The sequence below is a fragment of the Magnolia sinica genome, chromosome 14 (genome assembly GCF_029962835.1).
Source record: "Magnolia sinica isolate HGM2019 chromosome 14, MsV1, whole genome shotgun sequence".
Lineage (NCBI taxonomy): Eukaryota > Viridiplantae > Streptophyta > Magnoliopsida > Magnoliales > Magnoliaceae > Magnolia > Magnolia sinica.
Window position 1 is genome coordinate 76,647,454 of NC_080586.1, and position 25,655 is coordinate 76,673,108.

The 25,655-nt window shown below is 41.3% G+C and overlaps 1 protein-coding gene across 1 annotated transcript in view; it reads left to right on the forward strand.

Annotated features, from left to right (window-relative positions):
* The window catches only part of LOC131226267 (mediator of RNA polymerase II transcription subunit 16), a 58,389-nt gene that overhangs the window by 20,182 nt on the left and 12,552 nt on the right, over positions 1-25,655 (forward strand). The window contains exons 6-11 of the mRNA XM_058222053.1: positions 10,252-10,342; positions 12,761-13,357; positions 13,548-14,169; positions 14,263-14,342; positions 15,377-15,459; positions 24,096-24,332. Coding sequence (XP_058078036.1) covers positions 10,252-10,342; positions 12,761-13,357; positions 13,548-14,169; positions 14,263-14,342; positions 15,377-15,459; positions 24,096-24,332 — 1,710 coding nt within the window. The remainder of the gene's footprint in view (positions 1-10,251; positions 10,343-12,760; positions 13,358-13,547; positions 14,170-14,262; positions 14,343-15,376; positions 15,460-24,095; positions 24,333-25,655) is intronic.

The window sequence follows — 25,655 nt, forward strand, 5'->3', positions numbered from 1 at the left end:
TACCAAACCACATGAATTTTCTTCGAATTTTCTCCATACTCTTAAGAACCGACCCTGGGCATCTATACAACGACATGAAATAAAGGGGAAGACTAGATAGAGCAGCTTTGATAATAGTCAGCCGACCACCCAGAGACAGATATTAGCATTTCGATGAAGTGAGATATCTCTTAAATTTGCTGGTAACCTTATCCCACATGCTCTTCGGCGAGGAACCCACTGAAAGGGTTAGACCAACAAAATATGTTGGGAAGGAATCAATGTGACAGTCGAGCATGGAAGCAAACTTCTGAAGAGATTGCTGCGGAACATTGACACCAAGGATCTTCGATTTATTCAGATTAATCCGTAATCTCGAGACCGCTTCGAAACAACGAAGAGCAATGAGGAGGTGCTCAATTTTCTCATTCGAAGCTTCAGAGAATATAAGGGTGTCATTTGCGAACTGAATATGAGTTAGGGGAGATGACAGACCTGGCATCTCGATACCACGAAGAAGACCTTGCTCCTGACCTCTCTTTAGCATTTGGGACAGCGCCTCTCCCACAATAAGAAATAAGAGCGGGGAGAGAGGGTCCCCCTGTCTCAAACCTCTCGAACTTGAGAAGAATCCTCTAAGCGATCCATTTAGAATAATGGAGAAGTGGGCCGATCCAATGCAAGCAGTGATCCATCTTATCCCCTTAGTTCCAAAGCCCATCCGCGATAGCATATATAACAGAAAGTTCCAACCACATGATCATAGCCTTGGCAACATCCAGCTTATAGAAGACTCCTTTGTATCTGGATTTATGACAGGTATGCAGAACTTCATTGGCAATAAGCTCACCATCGATGATTTGTCTACCTCTTATGAAGGCATTCTGATTGCTGGAGATGAGACTCCCAATAACTTTTGATAGATGAACAGATAAAACTTTCGCCAGGATTTTGTAGGGACTCCCTATGAGGCTAATCGGCCTAAATTCAGGAAATGAGGACGCACCCGCCACCTTGGGGATCAGAGAAATAAAAGTGGCTCCAAGGCCTTTCGACAATCTTCCTCGAGTATAGAATTCCTGAAGAAATTGAAGAACATCCTGGCGCACTAAATCCCAGAAGATTTGGTAAAAGGCCATTGGAAATCCATCTGGGCTTGGAGACTTATCCCCTCCCAAAGCATCGACGGCAGCCTTGACCTCTTCTTTCGTAAATTGGGATTCCAGAAAATCCGCATCATCTGCCTGAAGCCTGTTAAAGGAAATTGAGTCTAGGGTCGGTCTGGACCAGTTCTCGGATGACAGAAGCTCTTGAAATTGAGAAGTAGCGAGATCTTCTATCTCCTTTCTATCCTCGATTCTGTTACCTTTGTCGTGAATGCTGAGAATAGCCTTAGCCCGAGCATGCATATTTGATACTTGATGAAAGAACTTAGTATTTTTATCCCCTTCTGCAATCCATTTGGCTCTAGACTTAATCTTCCAAGATGCTTTTTCTTCTAAAGCTTTGTTCGAGAGGTCCTGAATGATGGATATATGATGTAGGACGACCTAATACAACCTTAAATGAGCATGGTATATGAAAGGGGCAGATTTATGCAATGTAAAAAAAACAAATAAAATATCAGCCTTATACATCATAAAACAAAAACGAAATAAGGTTAATATAGTATTGATTATGGCCATCCATCACAAACATGAAGTATTGAATCTTAAAATCTGAGTTTAGTTGGATCTGGCGAAAGATAGAACTTTCGTCTTGCAATCGGTCTGTCTAACGATTCAAGTGGATTTTCTAATCCAGAAAAATAGGAATTTCCTGGATTGAGAAATCTGGAAAATTCAGAAAAGAATTGGTGGTTCTTCAGATTTAGATTTGGGTGATGGATTTTATGTGGGGGATGAAAATCTTTTGAGATCTAATGATTTAGATAAAAAAGAAACAAGATTTGGCTTCTAGATCTAAAGGTTTTAGGAGAAAAAGAAGAGAATGAGGTTAAAGAAAATATTACCTTAAGAAAAAAGAGAAGGAGAAAGAAGTAGGGGATGAGAAATCGTTTACCTGGGCCTCATGCCCTCTTCCAATCACTGGAGGTCGAAGACGAAATCGTAAAAAGCAAAAAACTCTTTTTTCTTTTTCGTAAAACATCACATAACATGCTATGGGTTTAGGGCAACCCTTATAAATTCGTAATTACATGAAATTACCAAAATACCCCTACTAAAAAAAGTTTCAAAAAAAAGAAATTCGCACAATATTGTGCACAAACTGTCTCAAAACTTAATTAACTCAAATTTTCATAAACTAATGTAAATTTAAGATGCCCGATGGGCCCCCGATGATAGTGCTGTGAAGGTGGTGTAATGAAGGTGGGCCGTGACGATCCAACGGTCCGATCACACCGTCCTCGCGATCTAATGGTCCAAATGTCTCCTCTAAGCAACTTACACATGTCATGAATATATGTGTAAGGTCTTCAACCTCTAGAGACCCGACCCGTATCTGTCATCTCACCACAATGACACGGGTAATGTACGCCTCCTGTGTTGATATACTTTGAATGACCTGGTGTCCGCATCAATATACGCCTGACTAAGTCCTCTTTTGATATCGGAACTTCTTCAGAGTCGCGATCAATTCTCTTAAGCTCGGATAGAGGAGCTTCAATCTCTACCTCATGATTATGAGCTTCCTCCCTGCGCCATTCCTTCAGCTTTTCCTTGAGAAGTTTGAGCTTACAGAGCAACTTATGACCCGCAAATCCTTTCACCTGGAAGGACTTCCACCATTCAATGATTTTCTGATGGAGACCCTCCGAATGGAGCTAAGAAGAATTGAACCTGAAAGGTTTTGGGCCCCAGTTATCAGCTTCCACACTGAGAAGAATCGGGCAGTGATCGGAAGTGGTGTGAGACATGGCGATTTGCTTAATAGTCGGGAAAGCCTCAAGCCATTCTGGAGAGACAAGGAATCTATCCAGGCGAGATTGGATAGGAGAAGCCCGCCCATTAGTCCATGTGAATCTCGCTCCCAAGAGAGGCAAGTCAATAAGCTCCTCTTGCTGGATCCAGTTGGAGAAGCGAGCCATGGCGGCGGAGGATCTTCTGCGCCTGGAGTGATCCTCCGGAAAGCGCGTGACATTAAAATCACCAACCACACACCACGGTCCAGTGAATGACTGTCTAACCTGCGAGAGCTCATCCCAGAAGATTGCCCTGAGGGACTGACTAGTAGGCCCATAGATAACTGAAATAAGATATTGAGTGGAGGAAGACTTATCTTGAAGAGTCACTGACACCGAGAAGTTGCCTGAAGAAGAGGAGACAAGGTCCCATTTAGAAGATTTCCAGGCGATGTGAATCCCACCCGAGCTGCCTACCACATCAACAGATAACCATTTCGCATCATTAACTTTCCACAAAGAAGCCAAAAGAGTGTCTTTGAAATGAGAGACCTTAGTCTCCTGCAGACAGAGAACGTCATGATTTTTTCTGCTGATGGTCGCCTTAATGAGACTCCTTTTATGCTTGGAGCCTACCCCCCTAACGTTCCAGGAGATCATCTTTATGGGATCACTACGCTTCCCCGTTTGCCCTGACGTCTAGAATTAGAAACAGAAGATGAGATGAACCCTGGGCTGGCTTCAAGTCGTAGCAGCTCGCGGGAACTCGAAATCTTGACTAAGTGTTTTGCAGGAGTAGATTTCTTCTCAATGGGTCTATCTCTATTTTCAATACATTGAAACAAGGCAATTTAATCTTCGACCCTGTCCCTGAAGGACAAACCAAGGGATCTTCCCACTTTACCAATTGCATCTCGAATCCACCGCTTCTTCTGGATCTTGGCTAACAGATCAGATCTGTCCGTTTCCGATGTCGAAGGATCGATTTGAGGATCAGCAATCATTTACAGCGGCTCCGCCATAAGACACTCAGTAGACATAGGCTCTTGAAAAAGAGTGATCGGCCCCATATCCAGGGCGTCAGTAGACAGGAGGGAGGAGGCAGAAGGAGAACAGGGCGAAGAGGCCTGAGAGAAGGTCTCAGAGGAACTGTGGTCGGACAGAAATCGAGAATTAGAAGGGTCATCCGAGGCAGAAAGAAGACTTAGGTTGTAAGGAGGCGTGAGGCAAGAAGAGGAAGTAATGGCTAACGAGAGAGGCAATGGAGGTATGATGGCTGAACGGGTGGAAACGGAGGTCGGGTCCGGATCTGAAGAAGACCCGCCCGATAAACGAACCGAAAGAGGAGGGATGACCTGAGCGTCTGCCACGTGTCGTTGGATAGGACTTAATCTGCCGTCAGCTCCCTCCACGTGTCCATCACATAGATCCTCGTGATATGAGGAAATACACCCATCAAACTCTTCGAGCTCCTCGCGTCCGTCGTTCTTTCCTTCTATGTGTGCCACGTGTCCAAGATTGTGTATCGCGAAAGAGCTAACATAATTGCCTCTGACGCCGACTGCGGTTTTTCCTGGAGAAAAGCCTGACGAGTCTGGTCATACTCCGAATTGTCCATTGGAAAATTGGTTGAAGGTCAGTTGTTGGATGTATGTGTCTCACCAAGAACAGCACGTGTCGCCCTATTTGAGACCGTTGACAGATCGCACGCCTGGCGAGGAGGATTAGGAACTGCAGAGGGCGGCTGAGAGGATAGATGAACTCCACGTGTCGCTGTGGTGGCTACAGAGCGGTCATTCCGTCTGCTAACGGAGAGAGAGATGGTAGGCGTCAGAACCGGAGCTCTGCTGGAGCATGGGATTTGTGGGCCCTCTTTCCGCCATGGTTGGGAGGTTAACGGCTGCTCCGGCGAAGGATCTTCCTTGATTTGCCATAGATCGCCCCAACGTGGTAGCCGATCCTCGAAGGCTTCCTTGATCAGCGGGAAGTCGAGGCAATGATCTTGCACGATCGCCTTCACCGATGAAGGCGAATCAAGACCCTTCTTTCTTCTAACTCTGAGTTTGATAACGCCGATCTCCTCCCCTAGTTTCGTCTTCACGTCCAACTCAAGAAACGATCCCAGATAAGCGGCGACTGTAATAAAGAATTCATCAAACCATAATTCTAACGGAATTCCCCAAACTTGGAACCAAACATTCTCCATGCCAAAGGTCGAGAATTCTTCCCACCTCTTTACCGTAGCCACTGGTCCACCGGAATGAAGATGACCTGCCATAATCAACATTTTCGGGTTAATCCCGGGGCACACCTTAACCCATAATTCGTTATAGCCCAACAGTTTGATCTTATAGTTCTCTGGGTTAAAACCCGTTGTTTCTGCTATCCAGTCCTTCACCTATGATAGCGAAGCTCCTTCTTTATATATTATCACCACCAAATCTTCCTTCGCCTTATGAAAGAGGTTAGGATTGACATGAATAGGTACGCCCATTTTGGAACAGGGAGAGGAAGAATCCACAGGAGAAGGGACGAAGGGAGAAGGAGGGTCAGAGGACGGGTATGTTCCGGGGGGGGGGGGAAGCTTGAGGTTGATGCTGGAAAAGGAGGACCTCCTTAAAGGAAGGGGCCGCAGACTCAGAAGGGAGGGGTGGAGGGGGTAGGACACGCTTAGGTCGATAGATTTTGGGCGGAATGGGATTAGTAGGGCGAGAGAACTGATGGCGGGCTAAAAAGGGGTCCAAATCGAGCTCGCTGAACAAGCAGAGGACAACCAGCAAACCTCACTCCATGCAGCATGGTGACGGCTCTTGCAAGTTCAGCCTCGGAGGACATACAAACTAAGGCAAATCCTCTGAAAGCGCCACTTCTTCGATCTCTAGGCATAACTACATCCATGACCGCACCCACCCGGCCAAGAACCCTTTCAACATTGAGAGGAAACTAACCAGCCGGGAAACCCTTCACAAATAAAGTAGGATACGCGGTTCGATTCCTTGCTGTTGATGCGACGGAGGCATTCTTCCGGCGATGAACTTCCTTCCAGTCCGCGTCTTGTTGAGGCACATATTCACCTTCCTCTAAAGTAGCATTTGTATCATGTATATTCCTTAGATCCCTGTTTCTCCCCGATTCGCGATCACCAAGGGAGTGATCGCTGTCGTCTATAGATGAATCTCCCCAACGATGCTTAGAAGCTTCACGATCTTTCCCATGATCTTGTCGTTCTTCGTCGGAACATGATAGAGCTCACCTTCCTAAACTCATTTTTAAATAATCATTAAAAAAAAAAACAAATAAACACTAATATTGAGCTATTATTTAATTGCTAGGAAAGAAAGAAAATCCTAATACTAATGAAATGACCAAAAGAACCTTGCTTATTCTACTTAAGCAGGGTTATCCTGGTCATTATTAGGTTTAAAGGAGAATAAAAATAGCAAATAAACACTAATATTGAGCTATTATCCATGAGATCATAGGGTCCCACCCAGGTGTTCATGTGGGGCCCACATGTGGAATCAAGTCAATCCAAACATGGTTGCATTAGCTAGGGGTAGTAGTTTGCTTATTGAGCAAGTTAATAACTTTAGTAGCTTTCCTAGTTATCTGTTTTCAGTTTGCTTGTTGAGCAACTTAAGCAGTCCTAGCTGTCCTACTTATCTATTTTTAGTCTATGTTTTGACTTCTACAAGTTAGATCTTGTATAAGTTGGCTAGGCTTGTGATTTAAGGGACTTTTAGCTATTTTTTTGAAAGGTAATAAAATTTTAAAAGAAGAAGTCTGTAGGACAACACCCAACAATGAGGATTACTCCTAACAAAGATACACAACAAGAAAGCTCAAGCCAGAACAAAAATAAGATACACTTACCCCAACAATCAAGAAACCCAAGCCACCACGTCTTATTTCACCCTTCTAAAGTCCTTCAAAGCTGACCTACTTTGGTTCCGAAAGCATCGGTTATTTTGTTCTCCCCCTAAAGTCCAAAGACCGACAACAAAGCTAAGCTCCACATTGCCCTTCCTTTCTTCCTAGATCCTCCCCCATGCCATGCGAGGAGGAAAGCCTCAATGTTTCCCCACATTACCTATGCAACATTGAAGAAGACAAAAAATCCCTCGTAAACAACTTTGGCAAAGGGACAAATGATGAACAAGTGATCTATCGACTTCGCATATTGTAGGGCACAAGCTACATATATCAATGATGACCATTGACTTTCTTCGGTGATTGTCAATAGCGAGCACCCTATTCAACCTTGGGGGTATGTCGTAATGCCACACAAAAGCGGCGTGAACTACACCCATTGGGGAAATGACAAATCAACACATAGGAGCGAACTGAAAAATTTTCAGAGTGATCCTTATGCCCCACCATTGCATCCTTCTCGCCTATCAAGGGCATGAAATTATCAAGCCAAGCTAGGAGCCGACTGAAGTTGTCCACGTCCACCTCCACCTCCTCATCCGACAATTCATTCTACATGGGGGAGGCCGCACAACCTTTGTGTTGTAAATAGAAAAATAGAGATCTCCACTGAAGAGAGCCCAACCAACCTTGTAAACTCGACATGGAGTGGATCCTCTCCAAGCCACGCATTGTCCCAGAATAGAACCCTCTCCCCATCCCCAACGGAAAAGCAAATCCCCTCCTTGAGCTTGCTTGTTGTGCTGGCAATAGCCTTCCAAAGACTTGACGCCCTGTATAAAGATGATTACTTGACCCACCACCTCCCATAGCCATTGCCATACTTGCAATCACCTCTCACCACCAGCTTCCTTCTTTTGTTTCAAATTTCCACATCCATTTCCCAAGTGAAGTGAGGTTTACAACTTCCAACCTTCTAATTCCTTCCCCTTCGTAAGGTTTGCATACTTCTATCCGCTATAATAAATGGAACTTTTGATTTTCTGTAGCCCCTTGCCAAGGGAAATCCCTCATCTTTTCCAATCTAGTCAACAACATCTTTGGACATCTAAACAAAGGCATGAAATAGATAGGCAAATTCTACAAGGCAGCTTTGATGAGCGCATCCTACTACCCAACATGAGTTGTATGCTCTTCCACCTCAATAGCTCTCTCCACTCCTTCGATGACCTTATCCAACAAGTGCTTCGCTGGTTTTCCTATGCAAAGCGGGAGGCCAAGATATGTCATTGGAAAGGACCCGGTACGATACCCAAATATCGCAACAAACCTCACCACTTCCTTCATAAACACACGAAACCCCAAGAGCTCACTTTTGAGGATATTTACCTTTAACCCCAACACTGCTTAAAAACGTGTTATTATCTTCAACAAATGGTCCACCATGACTTTTTGCGCTTTGCAGAAGAAGATTGTAGCAAGATGGGAGATTTGAAGCTCGGAGTTATCCACCTTAAATCCACTAGTAAGGCCTGCAACTTGACCCCTATTTGACATTTTGCAAAGGGCTCCCGTGATGACTACAAACAAAAATGGCGAGAGGGGATCCCCCTGCCAAAGGCCTCAAGTAACCCTAAAGAAGCCTTTAGGGGACCCATTAACTAGCACTGTGAACTTAGCTGATTGGATGTAAGCTTGAATCCACCATTTCCATTTATGGCCACACCCCAATCGACCCAACATCTAGTCCATGAAGCCCCGGTCCACATGATCTTAAGCTTTCTCCAAATTCAATGTGCATATGATGCCGTTTTTACCACCCCAATGCCACAAGTTGATACATTCATGCTCAATTGAAGAACCTTCCAAAATTTGCCTTCCAATGACAAACACACCTTGAGCATTGGGGATAGCTTTCGAGAGAACTATTCGGAACTTTGATGCCAATATTTTTGCTAGAATCTTGTACGGACTCTTGATAAGGCTAATGGGTCTGAAGTCCCTTAAGCAATCAAAACCTTCGTTCTTTGGAGATGCAGAGTTGGTTGACCACCTCTTCATCCATTGTCCCTTTGCCCGAGCTGTTCGGGCTCCAGTCTTGTCCCTTTTTGGTATTGTGTGGCTGTCACTGAACTCTATAAATGACTTTATCTTAGCTTGGCATGGAGGAGGGATTGGGAAGGTCGGGAAACCACTTTGGCGGCTAGCTGTTATGGGCCAATGGCAAGCCTTTGGGTGGTTTGGGGAGAGTGCAACAATTAGTGCTTTTGTAACTAGTGTACTCTAGTGGAGAGTGGTTTTGAGTGGGCTTCCTCCTTGGAAGCCTTTAAGGATTGTATTTTTATTTTCCTTCTTTGTACCCCGACCCCGGTGCTTTGTCTCTACCCAATGCATCCATGTAGGCTTCATTTCTTCCTTTGAAACAAGCCTCTCAAGTAAATAAGCGTCTTCATGAAAATTTCTGTTAAATGGTAGGTTGTTGAGCCTTCCCTGAACCACTTCTTTATTGGTAGGAGGTTCTTGTAGAATTAGACAATCAAGTTGCACATATGATCTTTATGGCAATTCTTGTACCATACAATGGCTGTGGATCCGGTTGGATCTTGCCTAGGCGCTAGCTATACCGTGAAAGAACTTTGTGCTCTTATCCCCCTCCTTGAGCCATTTGATTTCTTCCTTCTAAGCCAATTACTATAATCAATTGATAGTTTAGCCCTTTCAGTTTCTTCTTCCTCGGGCCTATTTGTTTTGCCCATTTCCCTGGTACTGTAAATGAAATGCGTAATGAGTGCAAATTACTTTTCTCTTGACGTCAGCTGCATTTGACCGCAATGATAACAATTTTACATTGTTTGATTTATTCATAATTATGCAAATTTGCACTACTTCAATGTCAAATCATCATTAAAATAAACTGATGTTGCTATTTGGATGTAGATTTTTATAATAATTACATGAAAAAGGTGCAATGATTACAAATTACTTGTCGGTCGAATACATCTGCATTTGACCAACCAATCCTATATTTAGCTTGGCAGTGGTAAGATAGTAATGATGACACACTTTACATTACCAGGAAAATGGGCAAAACAAACAGGCCCTTAATTGAATAAAGTTTCTTTTAATTCCTTCCTCTAGCAGTCTGTTTTATGCTTTAGCAGGCTCAATTTTTCTGTGTTTTGCTTCTACTTTCCTTGGATAACCTGATTTTCCTGCAGAACTTCCATTCTTTCTATATTTTGTTGGCTTTATGAAGCAGCCATCATATGGGTATAAAAAAAAAGAGTTACCATCATATCCAGTCTTTTATTTTTATCCATATCTTAAAGATTAGGTATGCTTGAATGCACCTGCAAATAATTGTAAATATTCTTAGTGGCATCCATTCACATGCTCAAGTTCTGCTTTTGTTTCTACTTGCTATGCGTAACCATTTCTCTTTTCACTTCATTTTTTGTACTCCTAAGATTACATTTTGGTTTGTTTGTTGTCAAACTCAGTATCGGTGGCTTTCTTCAAGTACTAGTAGTGCTGCCAACTCAAAGTTGACCTTTGAGGACAAATTTCTTTCGCAGCAGCCTAAAACTTGTGGTCAGTTACTTTTATCCAACATCTAGTTTACTAATGCTCTGAAATACTCCACTCGGACACTGTTAAGTTGGATTGCTATTTCTGAACTCGTTTCTGGATGGGTATTTTGATCCTGGATTGCAATTAGAACCTCATTGTTACTGCCTCACTGGTGATTTTCCATGCATAGTGCTGTACCTAAAATGTCTTAAGTTTTCATGTGAAATGTTATGCCCTTTTAAAGTGTAAATAAATAATTCTGTACATGTAATTTTGTGGTTTTAGTTTAACTTCCAAATCCCACATTGTCCGTGCATCTTCTAAAGCTGTTTTTCATCCAAAAGGAAGGCTCGTGCAAGTTTAGGCGATCAGCTATGTACTTCTTAGTATACTGTATACAGACTTAATACTATCATCATCATCATCATCCAGCCTTATCTTAACTAATTGGGGTTGGCTACATGAGTCCTTTTCCTTGACATCATTTCTGTTTATCCCTCATCTTTAGTGGTGGAGGCTTTTGCTTGGACAGCCAGAACAAACAAATATTTGACTCTTGATACTTGCATAAAGGACCCCAAGCTGTTTGCAAACATTTGCTTTTTTATGTTGGGAGAAGGAAAAAGCTGATTGCATTTTCATAAATCGTAGCCAGGCAAAGAAGGTATGTAATAAATTCTTTGATTATTTTGGCATAGTTGGGTTTGCAATGGTTCTTTGGAGGAGCTAAGCAAAGGGTTGTTAACAGCTAAGTAGGCTGGACTGGTTCCTTATCTCAGTGGGTTGATCATTTGAGCATCATCAGTTTCCTCCTCCTTTACAGTGTCAATTGGAGCTTCCTCGAATTTCCTACCAGGCTTCTGAGCTCCTCTCTTCCTCGAATTGGTAAAGAGCCACAAAATCTCCTCATACTCACCAAACGTAAGGCAAACCATCTTTCTGAACTGGATCATATATGGAAGTATGGAGCCTCAATAACTAAGATCTAAGCAACCAATCAAAAGTCCGCGGCAACTATGGGTCTTTTATTAGATCACAAGAGATTTGTTAACCTCAATACATGTACCCAATCACATCCATATGCCAACCACATATTATGGGGTTGCTAGATGTGTCAAAGTCATCACATCAAGAATAAAATCACCTTTTGTATCCTCAAGCCAAAGGATAAGTCCAAGCTAGTGCATGATTAAGTCAATCCAATCCGAGCACAATGGGCCTTTTGGTTAGGAGACTTTATGTGATCCTCCAATATGAATGTCCAATCATGTTTGATAGAGGATTCTTAATTAAGTGAATATATGAACTCCCATGTGGTTAAGGGCCTAGACAAAGATGCGACAAATGACTCAACAGTGGGGAAAGCCATCCCGATTAGTCTCTTATTGACTAAAAACACACAGGATAACGATAAACAAGATTTGGAAGGTCCAATATCCTAGAGTGGTTATGGAATTTAGGGTACTCGAGAACCGCAAGACCTCCCATGACCAAAAGCTTGCTGATGAGTCGGTTCTCTTTCACCATGGAGCCAACTAAAGCATATATGAACAGTGTTCCTGTGGACAACTGTATCACCACACAAAAGAAGAATATAAGCATAAAGTTTACTAATGACCAAATTGCATTCATCGTAAATGGTCACTTAGGACCAAGTTCCAATCAACGTTAAATCAAGTTGGATTCCAAGGGCACAAGCTACGAGGAGCCAATACAAAGAGCAGCTATCGCATGCCTTTACTTGGAAAGGATGGTCTCATTAATTTCTCTTGAGGTATGATGAAATGCAACACTTCAATCAGAAACTAAAGCATTTTTGCCATTCATTAGGAAGTAAGAGAAGCTAGTTTCCATGGTTCAGAATTAAAAGGGATGAAGTCATGCAACTATCTTTCATAGTTGTTTGTTCCAGTTCTTCTTGGAACTGAAGACACATGTGAAGCTTGAATTTAAGGAATGGAGAGTTTTGTAGAGTAAATGAGAGCTGTGCTTTTTGAAACTATTGGTCTGAAATTTTGAGTTCATTCAGGGGCCAGAGGCTCAATCCTTTGTGTAATATAGTTGTTCTGGTTATTTTTTCCAGGCGACTTTGATGAAAAGACATCCCTTATGTACCACACTACCACCATGACTTAAAGTGGTCACATGTCTTATTATGTTCTTTCAATCATTGTTATATTGGTTAATTGCAAACTAGGTATGCTGTTCTGACATTTTGTATTGTGTAGGCACTATACTCATCATATGTTTATCATGGATCTCATTCTCTATATATGATATTGATCTTATTGTGTTTGAATACAACCCCCCCCAGCAGGCTGTCCTCTTCCTTTTATAATTGTTTTTAGTCCGTAGAGTTGTAGTCTCGTAGACCTGGATACCTTGTTCAGTTGAAATTCTTCATATCTAATGCATCATTTTAATTTATTTCTGCTGCAGCAGGGTGGCCAAATTTCCTTTGTGTTTGCTCAGTTTTTTCTTCAGGCTCTGTCCAACTTCACTGGTCTCAATGGCCTCCTACCCAGAACGATGCTACCTCAAAATGGTTTTCTACAAGCAAGGGACTGCTAGGAGCTGGTCCTAGTGGTATCATGGTAGCTGATGCCATCATAACTGAAGCAGGAACCCTGCATGTTGCTGGGGTTCCAATCGTGAATCCATCTACAGTTGTTGTTTGGGAGGTTACCCCTGGCCCTGGCAATGGTTTTCAGACGACTCCCAAGACAAACACAAGCAATGGGGTTCCGCCTTCATTGAATCCTCCTTCCTGGACAGGTTTCGCTCCTTTGGCTGCATATTTACTCAGTTGGCAGGAGTACTTAGGATCTGGGGGAAAGCAAGGGTTGAAGCCGGCAGATCAAGAGTTAAATGAAACAGTATCACTTCATTGTTCACCAGTTTCAAATTTTTCTGCTTATGTGAGTCCAGAGGCTGCAGCCCAATCAGCAGCAACTACGACGTGGGGTTCTGGTGTTACAGCAGTTACTTTTGATCCAACTCGAGGCGGATCTGTTATCGCTGTTGTGATACTTGAAGGTACCTTTATGTTTTTCTGATTCCGAGTGGAATGGAAACTCAGTGAATGTATGTTAGTCATTTAGAACTCTATGTTACCAAAATCATGTTGAGATTTGTTTGATGATATCACCTGAACTGAATGCTTTCCCTGCACACTATGTTGTTAGAGAACGTTATGTTCATTTAAAAAGGATTTTCCCTTTTATAGGGCAATATATGTCTCCTTACGATCCTGACGAGGGGCCATCAATCACGGGATGGCGAGTGCAATGTTGGGAGTCTTCTCTTCAACCTGTTGTCCTCCATCCAATTTTTGGAAACCCAGCTTCCAATTTTGGAGGCCAGCCACCCATGCAAACTGTTTGGTTGAGCAGAGTAAATAAAAGTATTCCTCTTATTGTTGATGGTAAATGTCCCCAAGTAGCTGCAGGTGTACCAACTTTATCAGATGAGCGAAATTTATCTGAATTGAGTGTTGAGAAGGCAAACCGGCTGAGTTTTGATCCCTATGATGTTCCAAGTGATGCCCGTATGTTAGCTCAAATTGTGTACTCTCCACATGGCGGTGAGGTTGCTGTCGCTTTTATTCGGGGTGGAGTCCACATTTTTTCTGGTGCAAGCTTTGCTCCAGTTGACAGCTACCGTGTTAATGTTGGTTCTACAATTTCTGCACCCGCCTTCTCTTCTACTGGTTGTTGCCTGGCTTCTGTGTGGCATGATACTAGCAAAGACCGCACTATACTAAAGATAATGCGTGTTCTTCCTCCTGCTGTTCCTGGCACCCAAACGAAAGTCAATTCTGCTACATGGGAACGTGCTATTGCTGATAGGTATGCAAAATACCAAGTGCATATAATACACAATAATTTTGTTACTGTATATGTATCAGTCTACTGTAATTGATGTTTGTGATGGGCGAGCAGGTTTTGGTGGAGTCTTTTGGTTGGAGTTGATTGGTGGGATGCTGTCGGCTGCACACAGAGTGCTGCAGAGGATGGAATTGGTAAGAGACGATCGCATTTCTTTGTTATGGTAACTGGAAATATGATGAAGGAACATTAAGTGTGGTTTCCGCAAATATATTTAGTCATGCATATCATAAGTTTTGTTGAAAATTGGGAGTTGGTACCCATTATTAATTTTTTGCCAACAAGTACTGTTCTCCAATGACCTATGCCTTCTGTTATCATTTCCAATTGGAAGATATAAATGGACAAATATTTTTATTTTTATTTTTATTTTTTACGAGGGACTATGAACCAATCGACTTTCCATATGACCCATTTTACTGACATGATTCATCACTACTTTAGCTACATTAGTGTCTTGGCCTGTTACTCTTACTCACTACTATTCCATTTTCTAATGTTAGCAATTTGCAGCCGACTGTGATGTCCATATCCTTAAGAACTGGAGTAGCCTGCTTGGGTACTTGGATACGGCCTGATACTTGAATTTCAGAGTTTCCAGGGTTTTTAACTCCAGACCTTTGTATTTTGGATTTTTTTCTTTTCTTTTAGTAAGGTTTCTAGTTTAGAATTTTGGATCAAATTGTATCAACTGCTCAGCTAGAACCTGACTTGTGAATAGAATTGGAGAAATATTTGACAGGATTATACCTATGGGTTGTAACTAATCCTTCATATATTCAAATCCCGCGAATTTGAGATTTAGAATGTACTAGGTAACCACACGGTAGTATGATATGATAGCCATCCATATGTACATTTCTCCCTAATTGCATCTTCAGTTTTTTCTATCCGTATCATGTTATTAGCACTACAATGGAATAACTATACCCATGGATGAGCTTCTCTAGCAGAATTGATATGGAAAATTTATCATGCGTGTTTGCGTAAGAAATGGTTGATTTTATGTTTATTTTTTGTGTTGCATTTTTTGTGGGTATTTTATAGGATGCTTAAAACCTATAGTTTAAAGTACCATTTCTTCTTGGAAATGATGTTTCTGATGTCTAACATCTACTGATGTGGATGGGTTTAATGTTTTTTGACAATGACTTTATTCTGGTTTCAGTGTCACTGAACAGTGTGATTGCGGTATTGGATGCGGATTTCCATTCTTTGCCATCTACTCAGCATCGGCAACAACATGGCCCTGTATGTTTCTTTCTGTTTTTCGCTAGCAGCAATTCTACCATGCAATATTGTTGTCTGTATTTGGAACTCTAAAAAGATAATTTCATTGGAAATTTAATGCATGACTTCTTCTCTTCATTATCTGTCTGTCTGGTTTCTTTCATAAATCACTTATGAGATCTTGTTAATGGATACTTTTCTAACCTGTGATAGTGATGGCTTATAAATGCCATGTCTGGAGGATTATGTGATTACAAATTTGTGAGAGAAATTCTTTCAACAATAACAATATCAATAACAATAACAATAACAAGAATGTGGGTCAGGTGGAAGGTGTTTGAGGGGTGGTCTCATGTTAAGTTGCGGGTCAGGTGGAAGGCCTTTGAGGGGTGGTCCCATGTGAAGTTGCTGAGCTGGAAGCGTGATATGGCGAAGTCAAAATTCGAAGGGCGTGGGAGTGGACGAAATTCCAATTTAGGTGCAGACCCTATCAATGTTTGTCACAACAGTTCATTGAAAGGTAGTGGCACACAATAGGATCTTTGCAATGCCCATCATGAAGAGGGCTAGTTTGGCAAAATTACCCAGCTGGACAGAACTTTCTTGTGTGAATCATATTAGTTAATGTGGAGTGGCTGCCCGGAGTATGCCTAATAATTGGCTTAAAAACCGTGTAGTGGAGAAATAAATGATGAACCTCAAAAAAGATGTCAACAATAATAGCCTAAAACTAATTCAGATCATATCATCACACAATATATGGAGACGCCTAGAAACAAGTAGGGATCAAAAGAGATGGTTGTGGCCCATGATCACACCACAATTATTGAAGTTGACTTTTCAAGAAAATTGCACTGTTGATGGTGAATTCTAATTATGCCAATCCAGTCAGTTTGGACCTAAAGTAGGGATGAGGTGGTAGTCTCAAGTGAAAGAGGTCATAGAAGTGGTCAAAGCAGATGCAAAGTATGGAAGACTAGTAAAGTGAGAAGGTTAGATGGGCTTGCGAGACATTAATAAATGTTGGAAAAGTTGGCCTATCGCCGTCAGCATCTTGGCCACATCTCAACTACTTGGGGTCGGAAACACGAATCATATTCCACCATTCCACTCTATCAAGGACCATATCCTCAGTTAAACCATGAGTTGTCAAGCATTTTCTTACTACCTCCCTCCACTTCCCTTTAGGGCATTCCCTTGCCATTTTAGAGCCTTCAACTTGAAGTAACTCACTCCTAATTGGCGCAATTCTTGGTCTTCGTTGCACATGGCCAAACCATCGAAGTCTTACTTACCTATTGTTGCTACTCCAACGATTCCTCGAACGAATTCATTTCTATCCTTCATCTTGCCACTCATCCATTTTAACATCCTCATCCCTTTATCTCGTAGCCCAGGCCCCACATCCATGGGTTAGGTTCTCGGCTGAACCCTCCTCGTGGGCTCCAAATTTTGGGTTCTGCCTCACATGAGCTACCCTCCTCTCATGGGCCACTTACTCCAAGTGTGCCCTCGCATCTCACAGGCCACCCACTCGAGCCTAGTGTGAAAATGTCCCTGCATTGATTACCCCCGTTAAGGAGTCTCGAACACGAGACCTCCTACTCTAATACCAATTTGATGCAGGACAATTAACCACTTACTTTAAAAGCCCAAACTGATAGAGCATGTCGAATTAATCCATTTATCTCATAGCTTAGGCCTCACATCCATGGATTAGGTCCTCGGTTGAATCCTCCTTTTGGGCCCCAAATCCATGGGTTTCGCCCCCTCACAGGCCACCCCACTCGAACCCGATGTGAAAATGCCTTTGCATTAATATTTGATGTAAGACAATTAACCACTTGCTCTAAAAGCTCGAACTGATAGGGCATGACGAATTAATCCCTTTTATCTCATAACTCAGGCCCCACATCCATGGGTTAGGTCATCGGCCGAACCCTCATCGTGGGCACCAAATCCATGGGTTCTGCCCCCCTCGTGGGCCTTAAATCACATGGTTTCCACCTCACACGGGCCGCCCACCCCGAGTGTGCCCTCGCATCCCACGGGCCACCCCACTTGATCCTAGTATGAATTTGCTCGTGCATTAATCACTTCCGGTGAGGAGTCTCGAACACGAGACCTCCCGCTCTGATACCAATTTAATGTAGGACAATTAACCACTTGCTCTAAAAGCTCAAACTAATAGAGCATGGCTAATTAATCCCTTTATCTCATAGCTCAGGCCCCACATTCATGGGTTAGGTTCTCGGCCGAACCCTCCTCGTGGGCCCAAATCCATGGGTTTTGCCTCACATGAGCCACCCGCCTTACACGAGTTGCCCACCCCGAGTGTGCCCCTGCATCCCACAGGCTACCCCACTCGAGCCTAGTGTGAAAATTCTACTGCATTACTCTATCTTCTTTTTTTAACTGCGCAACAATCTGTCAAAGAAGTTGTATAGAAAATAATGAGAATCTCCACAATTTACTTAGATGATTAGAAGAAAGGCAAAATCAGAAGACATTAACCATAGGGCATATTTCCTTAAACAAGTAGCAAATAGTTATGCAGAAATTGATGAATCTAAATTTGACAACTAACTATGAGGAGGGCGGAGGGGGCATCTTAGGAGTTTGACTGAGTCATGACGCATTGTTTGTGGTGAATGGGGTGTCTTGACTCCTGAGAAGCAACCGTCATTGGTGCAATTGTTGCCTAGGAAGCTCCTCCAATAAATAGAATAAAATGACTTTACATCAATTCTCATTTTTTAAAGCAAAGATTCACCTCCATTTATTCCCAACACCCAGTCCTTAGTATGTACCTACTAATGCATTGCATCATCATGTATGTGCATTCCACTAGTTTTTGTCATCAAAATTTCTCCTAAAGGTCAGCTACCACCATTGTTCCTGTAAGTCCCTTGATATACATTGATACACCATCCTCTAATGGCTCGAGCTTTTAGAGCAAGTGGTTGTTTGACATGGTATTAGAACGGAAGGTCAAGTGTTCAAATCTCATGAACAACAAATATGCCTCCGTAATATATTCTCCCACGAGGGGCCAGGAAAATCAAGTCCAGCCTGGGGACCAAGAAAACAAGGCCGGCCTGTTTATGGTGTGAGTGTCCAGCCACCCTTGCCTAGTATGTTCCTGTGCGGAGCTCCACCTCGCATGCGTGGGGAAATGTTAAAGTCCCTTGATATACATTGATACACCATCGTCTAATGGCTTGAGCTTTTAGAGCAAGTGGTTATTTGATAGTTCCAATTATTAATGATATTATCGATACTATCGCAAATATTATTTATATTGTTATCCTTAGAACAAAAATATTATTTATATTATTGAGTAAATGATACAAACCCCAAGCAATATTTAAAAAAAAAATCCAAATATTGTTGATAAATCGCAATAATTTGGTCTTTGGACAATATAAAAAGTTCCTTGCAATCAACGACAATATTGCCAATACTAGAGATACTAAAATAGAATGCTGTAAATTGGGAAAAAATTGAAAGAATCATTGATTTCTTGTGGGATTTTTTTTTTTGCAAATTTTGTTCCTTAGGATGTCGGGGAGAAATATTGACTCAAAGCAGTAATGGGCCAAAACTCAAAGATGACAAAAAATCCATAAAAACTTTGTTTCAAAAAAAAATAAATCAAATGTTAGCATATGTTTCAATGTCCATGCAGGAATCTCATGCATTGGCACGGATTTTTGGTGAATAAATCAACATTTGAGAGGGTGACAATGGAAATTAGGGGAATCCTAATTTCCTCCTTATTGCTCAAATTAAGAATTGATGTTTCATTACTTGTATTGTATGATATTTGAATGTATGAACTCATTTTGGATATAATTGCACTGCTTATTTTTCTCTGACAACACATTATTTAAGCTCCTATAAATGGAAAGTTATTATGTATAGTTCTTTTGCAATATTTTGATTCCTAAATGTGTAAATTTGTGTCTTTTGACATCTCGTGAAGTTTTATTGAAAAATTCCATATTTCTCCGATGTTCTCCAATGTTTCCTTTAGTTAGTGATACTTTTCTTCTGAGTATTGACTATAATATCGGTGACATCGATACATGTTTTCGTATCTCCTGTCATCAATACATGTAACGATTCCGATACCCTGAACATCGGCTATTGTACTATGTTGTCTTTCAAGCATTCGTAGACCCAGTCCACTAATATCTCCTTTCCACAAGCCGCCCGATATGGTTTAGGATATTCTTGCAAGCTTCATTATCATTACACTACTTATCCTTCCAAAATCTACTACGATCACCAGCTTCAAAATTCCTCGACAGTCCTTCGAGAACCTTGCTTCTATCTGAAACATTGGTTTCCACATACCTGAAGCCCTATACTGGGTGGAAGATTTTGTGAATTACTTCTTGTTAGATTTGTAGCCTCTTCCTCTTGCAATCAAATGCCTAGAAGTTCACTCTTCGAATTGTTAACTTTTAAGCCAGATGGCGCCTTAAAACACCTCACAACCTTCCTCAAATTTTCAATGCTTAAATTTATCTTAGGCCATGAATTGATCTTAAAGCAATCTCACATATCCTCAATCATTCTCGCTTCTTGAATCAACCCATCTCCAACATTAAAGTGCTGTCAACATATTGGACATGTGTGACAACATATAGCTCTGCTCTACCCACACTCCGCCTTTAATGAAATCTAGCTCAATTGCTCTTTGAAGAAGCTTAATCTCATATGTGATGCCCCATAATCTTATGTTACTTTTGAGGCTCACACCCACCTAGTCTAGACTGTGTGATGCACTTCATCAATCATATTCATTAAATGTGAGCTAGTTGTTGCATTGGCTAGCACATGGTTAAATGAGAGAAACTCATAAATGAAGGAACTTAGCCTCTCCCCCACATTTTCCTTAAAATATTCTTAAGGTGCTTTTGCTTCTCACGCTCACTCTTATATAATTTTGGATCTATGGGTATATCCACCACTCGGCTGCTCTATCTGTGTGTTTGTTAGGCCCCCAGCAGTCCCACTTCTTAAGGCCTCACTTTACCATCTACTACTATTGATGCCACTATGACACCCTCTTAAAGGTCCCTAACAAATTTTCCCATTATTTTGCTCGTCGCGTGCCACATAAGGCAACTTGCTTTTCTTTACGTGCAACCGTAGAATGCAACACCTTCATTGGCACTCTTACCTCCTTCATTAAATTGGGGCAATCCTTTCATTTGAATAACTACCAGGGAGCCAAGTTTAAGGAGGGGATCGGCTTCGTGGTTGGAAATGGAGAAAATATCCAATTTTGGAAGGATGCATGGGCGAGTGAGATTCTCTTCCAAAAAGCATTCTCAAGACCCGCGCATATTGTGCCGGATAGCGATATTCCCGTTGCTAGATGTTGCATGGTTGGTGGAAATTTGGTAGGAATCTATTTGAAGAAGAAGAAACTGAAGACCTAGTTATGCTCCTCGAGAGAATCCATCTTATTACTCCGCTGGGGGAAAGAGACCGCATGATTTGGCAGAAGGAGAGTTAAGGCCAATCTTCGTTCATTCTTTCGATGAGTTGCTTTGCCACCGACAAGAGTGTCAGGCTCCGACCATAATGGTGTGGCATTATGACACTCCGAAGGTGGGTAGCCTTTGTGTGGTTAGTAGGTAGGAAGAGGGTCTTTACCATTGACAATCTTCAAAAAATTGGTATAGCTTTTCCCAACATATGCATACGTATGGGAGATGCTGAATCGGCGGACCATTTGTTTATTGACCGCCCCTTCACATGTGGGGTTTGGGCCAACCATCTCAGCTCGTTTAGTGTGTCATGGGTGATGCCAGACGGTGTTTACCGTATTGGTATCGTGTTAAGTGTCGCACCCTTGGGATAGGGATACGTATTAGTTATCACACGGGATATATTGTTTGTATCAGGTATTTTTCTTAAAGATAATAATTTATTGAAAAGGTGGCAGGAACCACCAAAAAGGTTACGGAAAATAATAATAAAAAATAAATTTACAACATCCCCCCAACAAGAAGCAAGCCCCAACAAACAAATTACGGCCCCCAATTGCAAAAGAGAATCAAGATCTTAGAGAAAACCAAGGCCTAGGAGACACTCAGATTTCTAAAGACTCGATTATTTCTCTTGGCCCAAACCGCCCAAAGAACAACCATCAAAACATAGCGCCATTTCCTTTTGCCCAAACTACCACCTTAATCTGAATGCCACACACATGACAGATGATCGATCGAGTGTGTGTGTGTGTGGTGTGCGCGCGCGTTTGGAGTCTAATATTGCAACCAATTTGGGAGAAATTGGGCAAATTAAAAAAAATAAATCCAATTCCTCCAAATCGAACCACTTACCCTCAAATCTCGAAATCGAAGGTTCTATGCATGTTTCGTATTGCCCACGTGCGATACCTATAATATTAGTCGATATTGTCAATACAATAAATGCTGATGCCAGATTCGGTGGCGAGTTTGCTTATGGCATGACATAGGGTGAACTTTGGGAAGCAAGCTAGGGCTGAGTGGAGATTGGCGCTGGTGGCAGTTAATTGGACCTTGTGGGTGTAAATGATTGGGAGATTTTTTAACAATATAAGCAACCCTGCTTCTCATCTTATTCGAAGGACAAAATCTTATATTGCTGAGGGGGCCTCTTGTATTGTTATTTTAAAAGTTGTAATTTTTTTCTTTTTTCTTTTTTGGCCTTTTTCTTTTGCTTGATTGGGTTGTTTGGTTTGGGTGCCATCTTCGGTGCTTTTCTAATAAAATTATCTTTGCCTTTCAAAAGAAGAAAAAAAAAAAAAAATCCATTAATAATCTATACTTGTAAAAGCTCAAACATGTAATGTTCTCACCATTACATATTTGGTGTATAGTAATTAACATGATTTTTTTTCTTTTTTATTAATAAATATGTGGTTGATGCATAAATTTATAAATAATTGTCCAGTTATTTCTTAGAAATATGCAAGGGATCACCCATTGCATCCCTCTGTTATTAAATGTACTTTTGAATTACCATTTGGTTTAAAAAAAAAACCAAAAAATGAAAGTGTTGTCAATCTGTGAATTGGCCTACATGATCATCAGTTATGCCATCTCCCAACTAATTAGTGTTGGTTGGAAGAATCTTGCTTTGCCAACCCACTTTATTGAGGACCATATCCTCAGTTAAGCAATCGGCCATCAAGTCTATTCCATGCTCACACTATGATTATAAACGGCAAAAATGGAAGAAATTCGAATTCCCCCAATTTCTTTAGTTCTTCGCCTTCAAAATTGAAATTATGTACTTCAAATCAATGTGAGTGCATGAAATGCATTCATTGATATAGATTCTACCACATTTGTTGCTAATCGGTTGAAAATTTGAAAGAAACAAACTTTTCTTACCTTTGGGGTTCCGGGTGGAATTTACTTTTGGATCGTGATTTCTCCACCAAACTCATGTTTTGGGAAACAAATCGAGTGGAGTTGTTGGAACTCACCAAGTCAATATTCCCAAAAATTTTGTGAGGAAAAGGCTTTTTATTTTTTGGATTTCTTCTACTCAGGGTCGTTCATGGGTAGATTGCTCATCATCTTGAGCCATTGCCTCCTTTGTTGTTTTGTTCAGTTTTAAATAAGTTCTGTCACCATTATAAAAAAAACTAAGAGCATGTCATACTCATTTTAACACAAATATCTTGTCTTTTCTAATCTCACTTCATTTGTTTTCTTTAGTTAGTTGTAGGCCACATCTTAGGATTTTTATTTTGAGGCAATGACCATAATCAACAAGGCCAAAGTTGAATTCCCAAAGGTGGATAATTTACACTTTTGATGTCAATTATCTTCTCCTTTTTGTTTGATACAGCTAGGCTGCTATAGTGGAAAAGCATCCACACATGTTAGAAAGTGGAATAGAAAAGAAGCATGTCATCATCCTCAAGGCCTTATCCCTACTAATTGGGGTCAGCTACATGAATCATGTTATGCCATTCCACTCTATCAAGTACCATATCTTCAGTTAAACCATAGGTTCTCAAGTCTTTTTTTACTATCTACCCACGTCCTTTTGGGCCTTCCCCTTACCTTTGTTGAGCCTTCAACTTGAACTGACTCACTCTTAACTGCAGTTCTTGTTGTCTGTTGCACATGGCCAAATCAACAAAGTCTACTTTCTCTCATCTTATTACCTATTGGCGCCACTACTATTTTTCCTCGAATGGATACATTTCTTATTCTATCCTTGTCTTGGCACTCATACATCTCAACATCATCATTTCCACTATGATCATCCTAGCGAACAATAGATAAATATCATGCATCATGTATCATGTAACAAATTATTTGAAAGAATTGAATGGATGCTCCTAAGAAAGGGGGAAAAAAGATTATGCGCAATGAAGCATCTAACAAATTATTACTTGAAGCCTGCAAGAATTTCTGTTATCCCCCCCCCCCCCACCTTGTTCTAGGGTTAAAGGTGTTTAAATCTTTTATTTTGCAATCTGAGTTTGTATGGCTTATTATTATTACTTATTATTGATGTTGTTGTTGTTGTTGTTGTTGTTGTTATTGTTATTGTTATTATTGAGATACTGGATTTAGATATTTGGTGGTTTCCTTTGGAAGCGGTGAACTGAACTCTGTTTTTTTAGTTTCATGCAGAGTTTGGATAGGATAAAGTGCAGGCTGCTGGAAGGTACAAATGCTCAAGATGTTAGGGCACTTGTTCTGGACATGCAAGCAAGGTTGTTGCTGGATATGTTAGGGAAAGGAATTGAATCGGCCCTTCTAAATCCAGCAACTCTAATACCTGAGCCCTGGCAGGCCTCTAGCGAGACTCTATCTGGCCTCGATGCCGAATCAATGACTGTTGAACCAGCACTGGTTTCAAGCATCCAGGTATGTTTTGTCACTTATGTTGGCACCTTTGCCCATATAGTTGTTAAGAACATAGATACTGGGGAGTGATGTCAGTACCCTTTATTATTTTGATTTGGAGCTTATAATTGGTTAATGACAACCTTTGGCAACATTACCAGATGAGTTACTGAAAGTCTGAAACAAAAGTCAAAAAGGGAATAACATATTATAGTGTCTATTGGGAGGTGGTTCTGAATATTATGAAACTGGTAGGTTTCAGTTCCACGCTGTGTGGTTTCATAAGCAAATTGATGCAGGACAACTAAGCACTTGCTCTAAAAGCTTAAGCTGATAGAGCGTGGCGAATCAATCCCTTTATCTCATAGCCTAGGTCAGGCCCTCAGCTGAATCCCCCTCATGGCCCCCAATTCACATGGGTCTCGCCTCACATGTGTTGCCCACCCCGAGTGTGTCCCCGCTTCACACAGGCTATCCCACTCGAGCCCGGTGTGAAAATATCCCTGCATTAATCACCCCTGGTGAGGAGTCTCGTACACGAGACCTCCCGCTCTGATACCACTTTTGATGTAGGACAACTAACCACTTGCTCTAAAAGTTTGAGCTTTTAGAGCAAGTGGTTAGTTGTCCTGCATCACAAATGCATTTCTATTGTTTTCAATTCCATGTTTTTTTAGCATTTCAATTTGTTTTTTTTTTTTTCTTGGAAGGCACCAATGTTTGTGCCTTTTTATCCATCCATAGTTTCTGCCATGATATTTTTCCTTGTTCCTTTTTTACATGCTGGTGTCCTTCATTGCACCATTTTCCATGTGGTATGAATCAATGATGTTTAGCCAGTATTCTCTTGATCTTCTATGTGAGAGAAGATTTTGTCAGTGGGATTCAGTCACTCAGGTGATAGAAGCAGTGGCTTGCTGAGCTGATTGACTCACATTCTGGAACATAGGTGTTGCATCAGTATTCCTAGTTGTTTGAATGTCTTGGACCCTTCTGGACAATTGGAATACCATAACTTGGTTCCACGTCATTTAAAAAAATAATAATTTTCAGCTGTATAGTCTCCCATTTATTGTATCCTATGTGATTTATAATAGTTCTCCGAATACAATTTCATGCACTTTGTTTTATTATCAGATACTCAACTATTATTTATAGCGAACTGATCACCTACATGCAGGGTACCACAACGTGTGGTGTAGTACCTTCTTCTCAGCAACATGCTGTTCATGTAGTACATCAGTGCCAAGAATGTGGTAGTCCGCAACACGAGGATTGCCTGGCATGAAAATCATGCCCGTTCTCTTATCCACAATGGGCAACCGACACGATCTGGCTTCACAT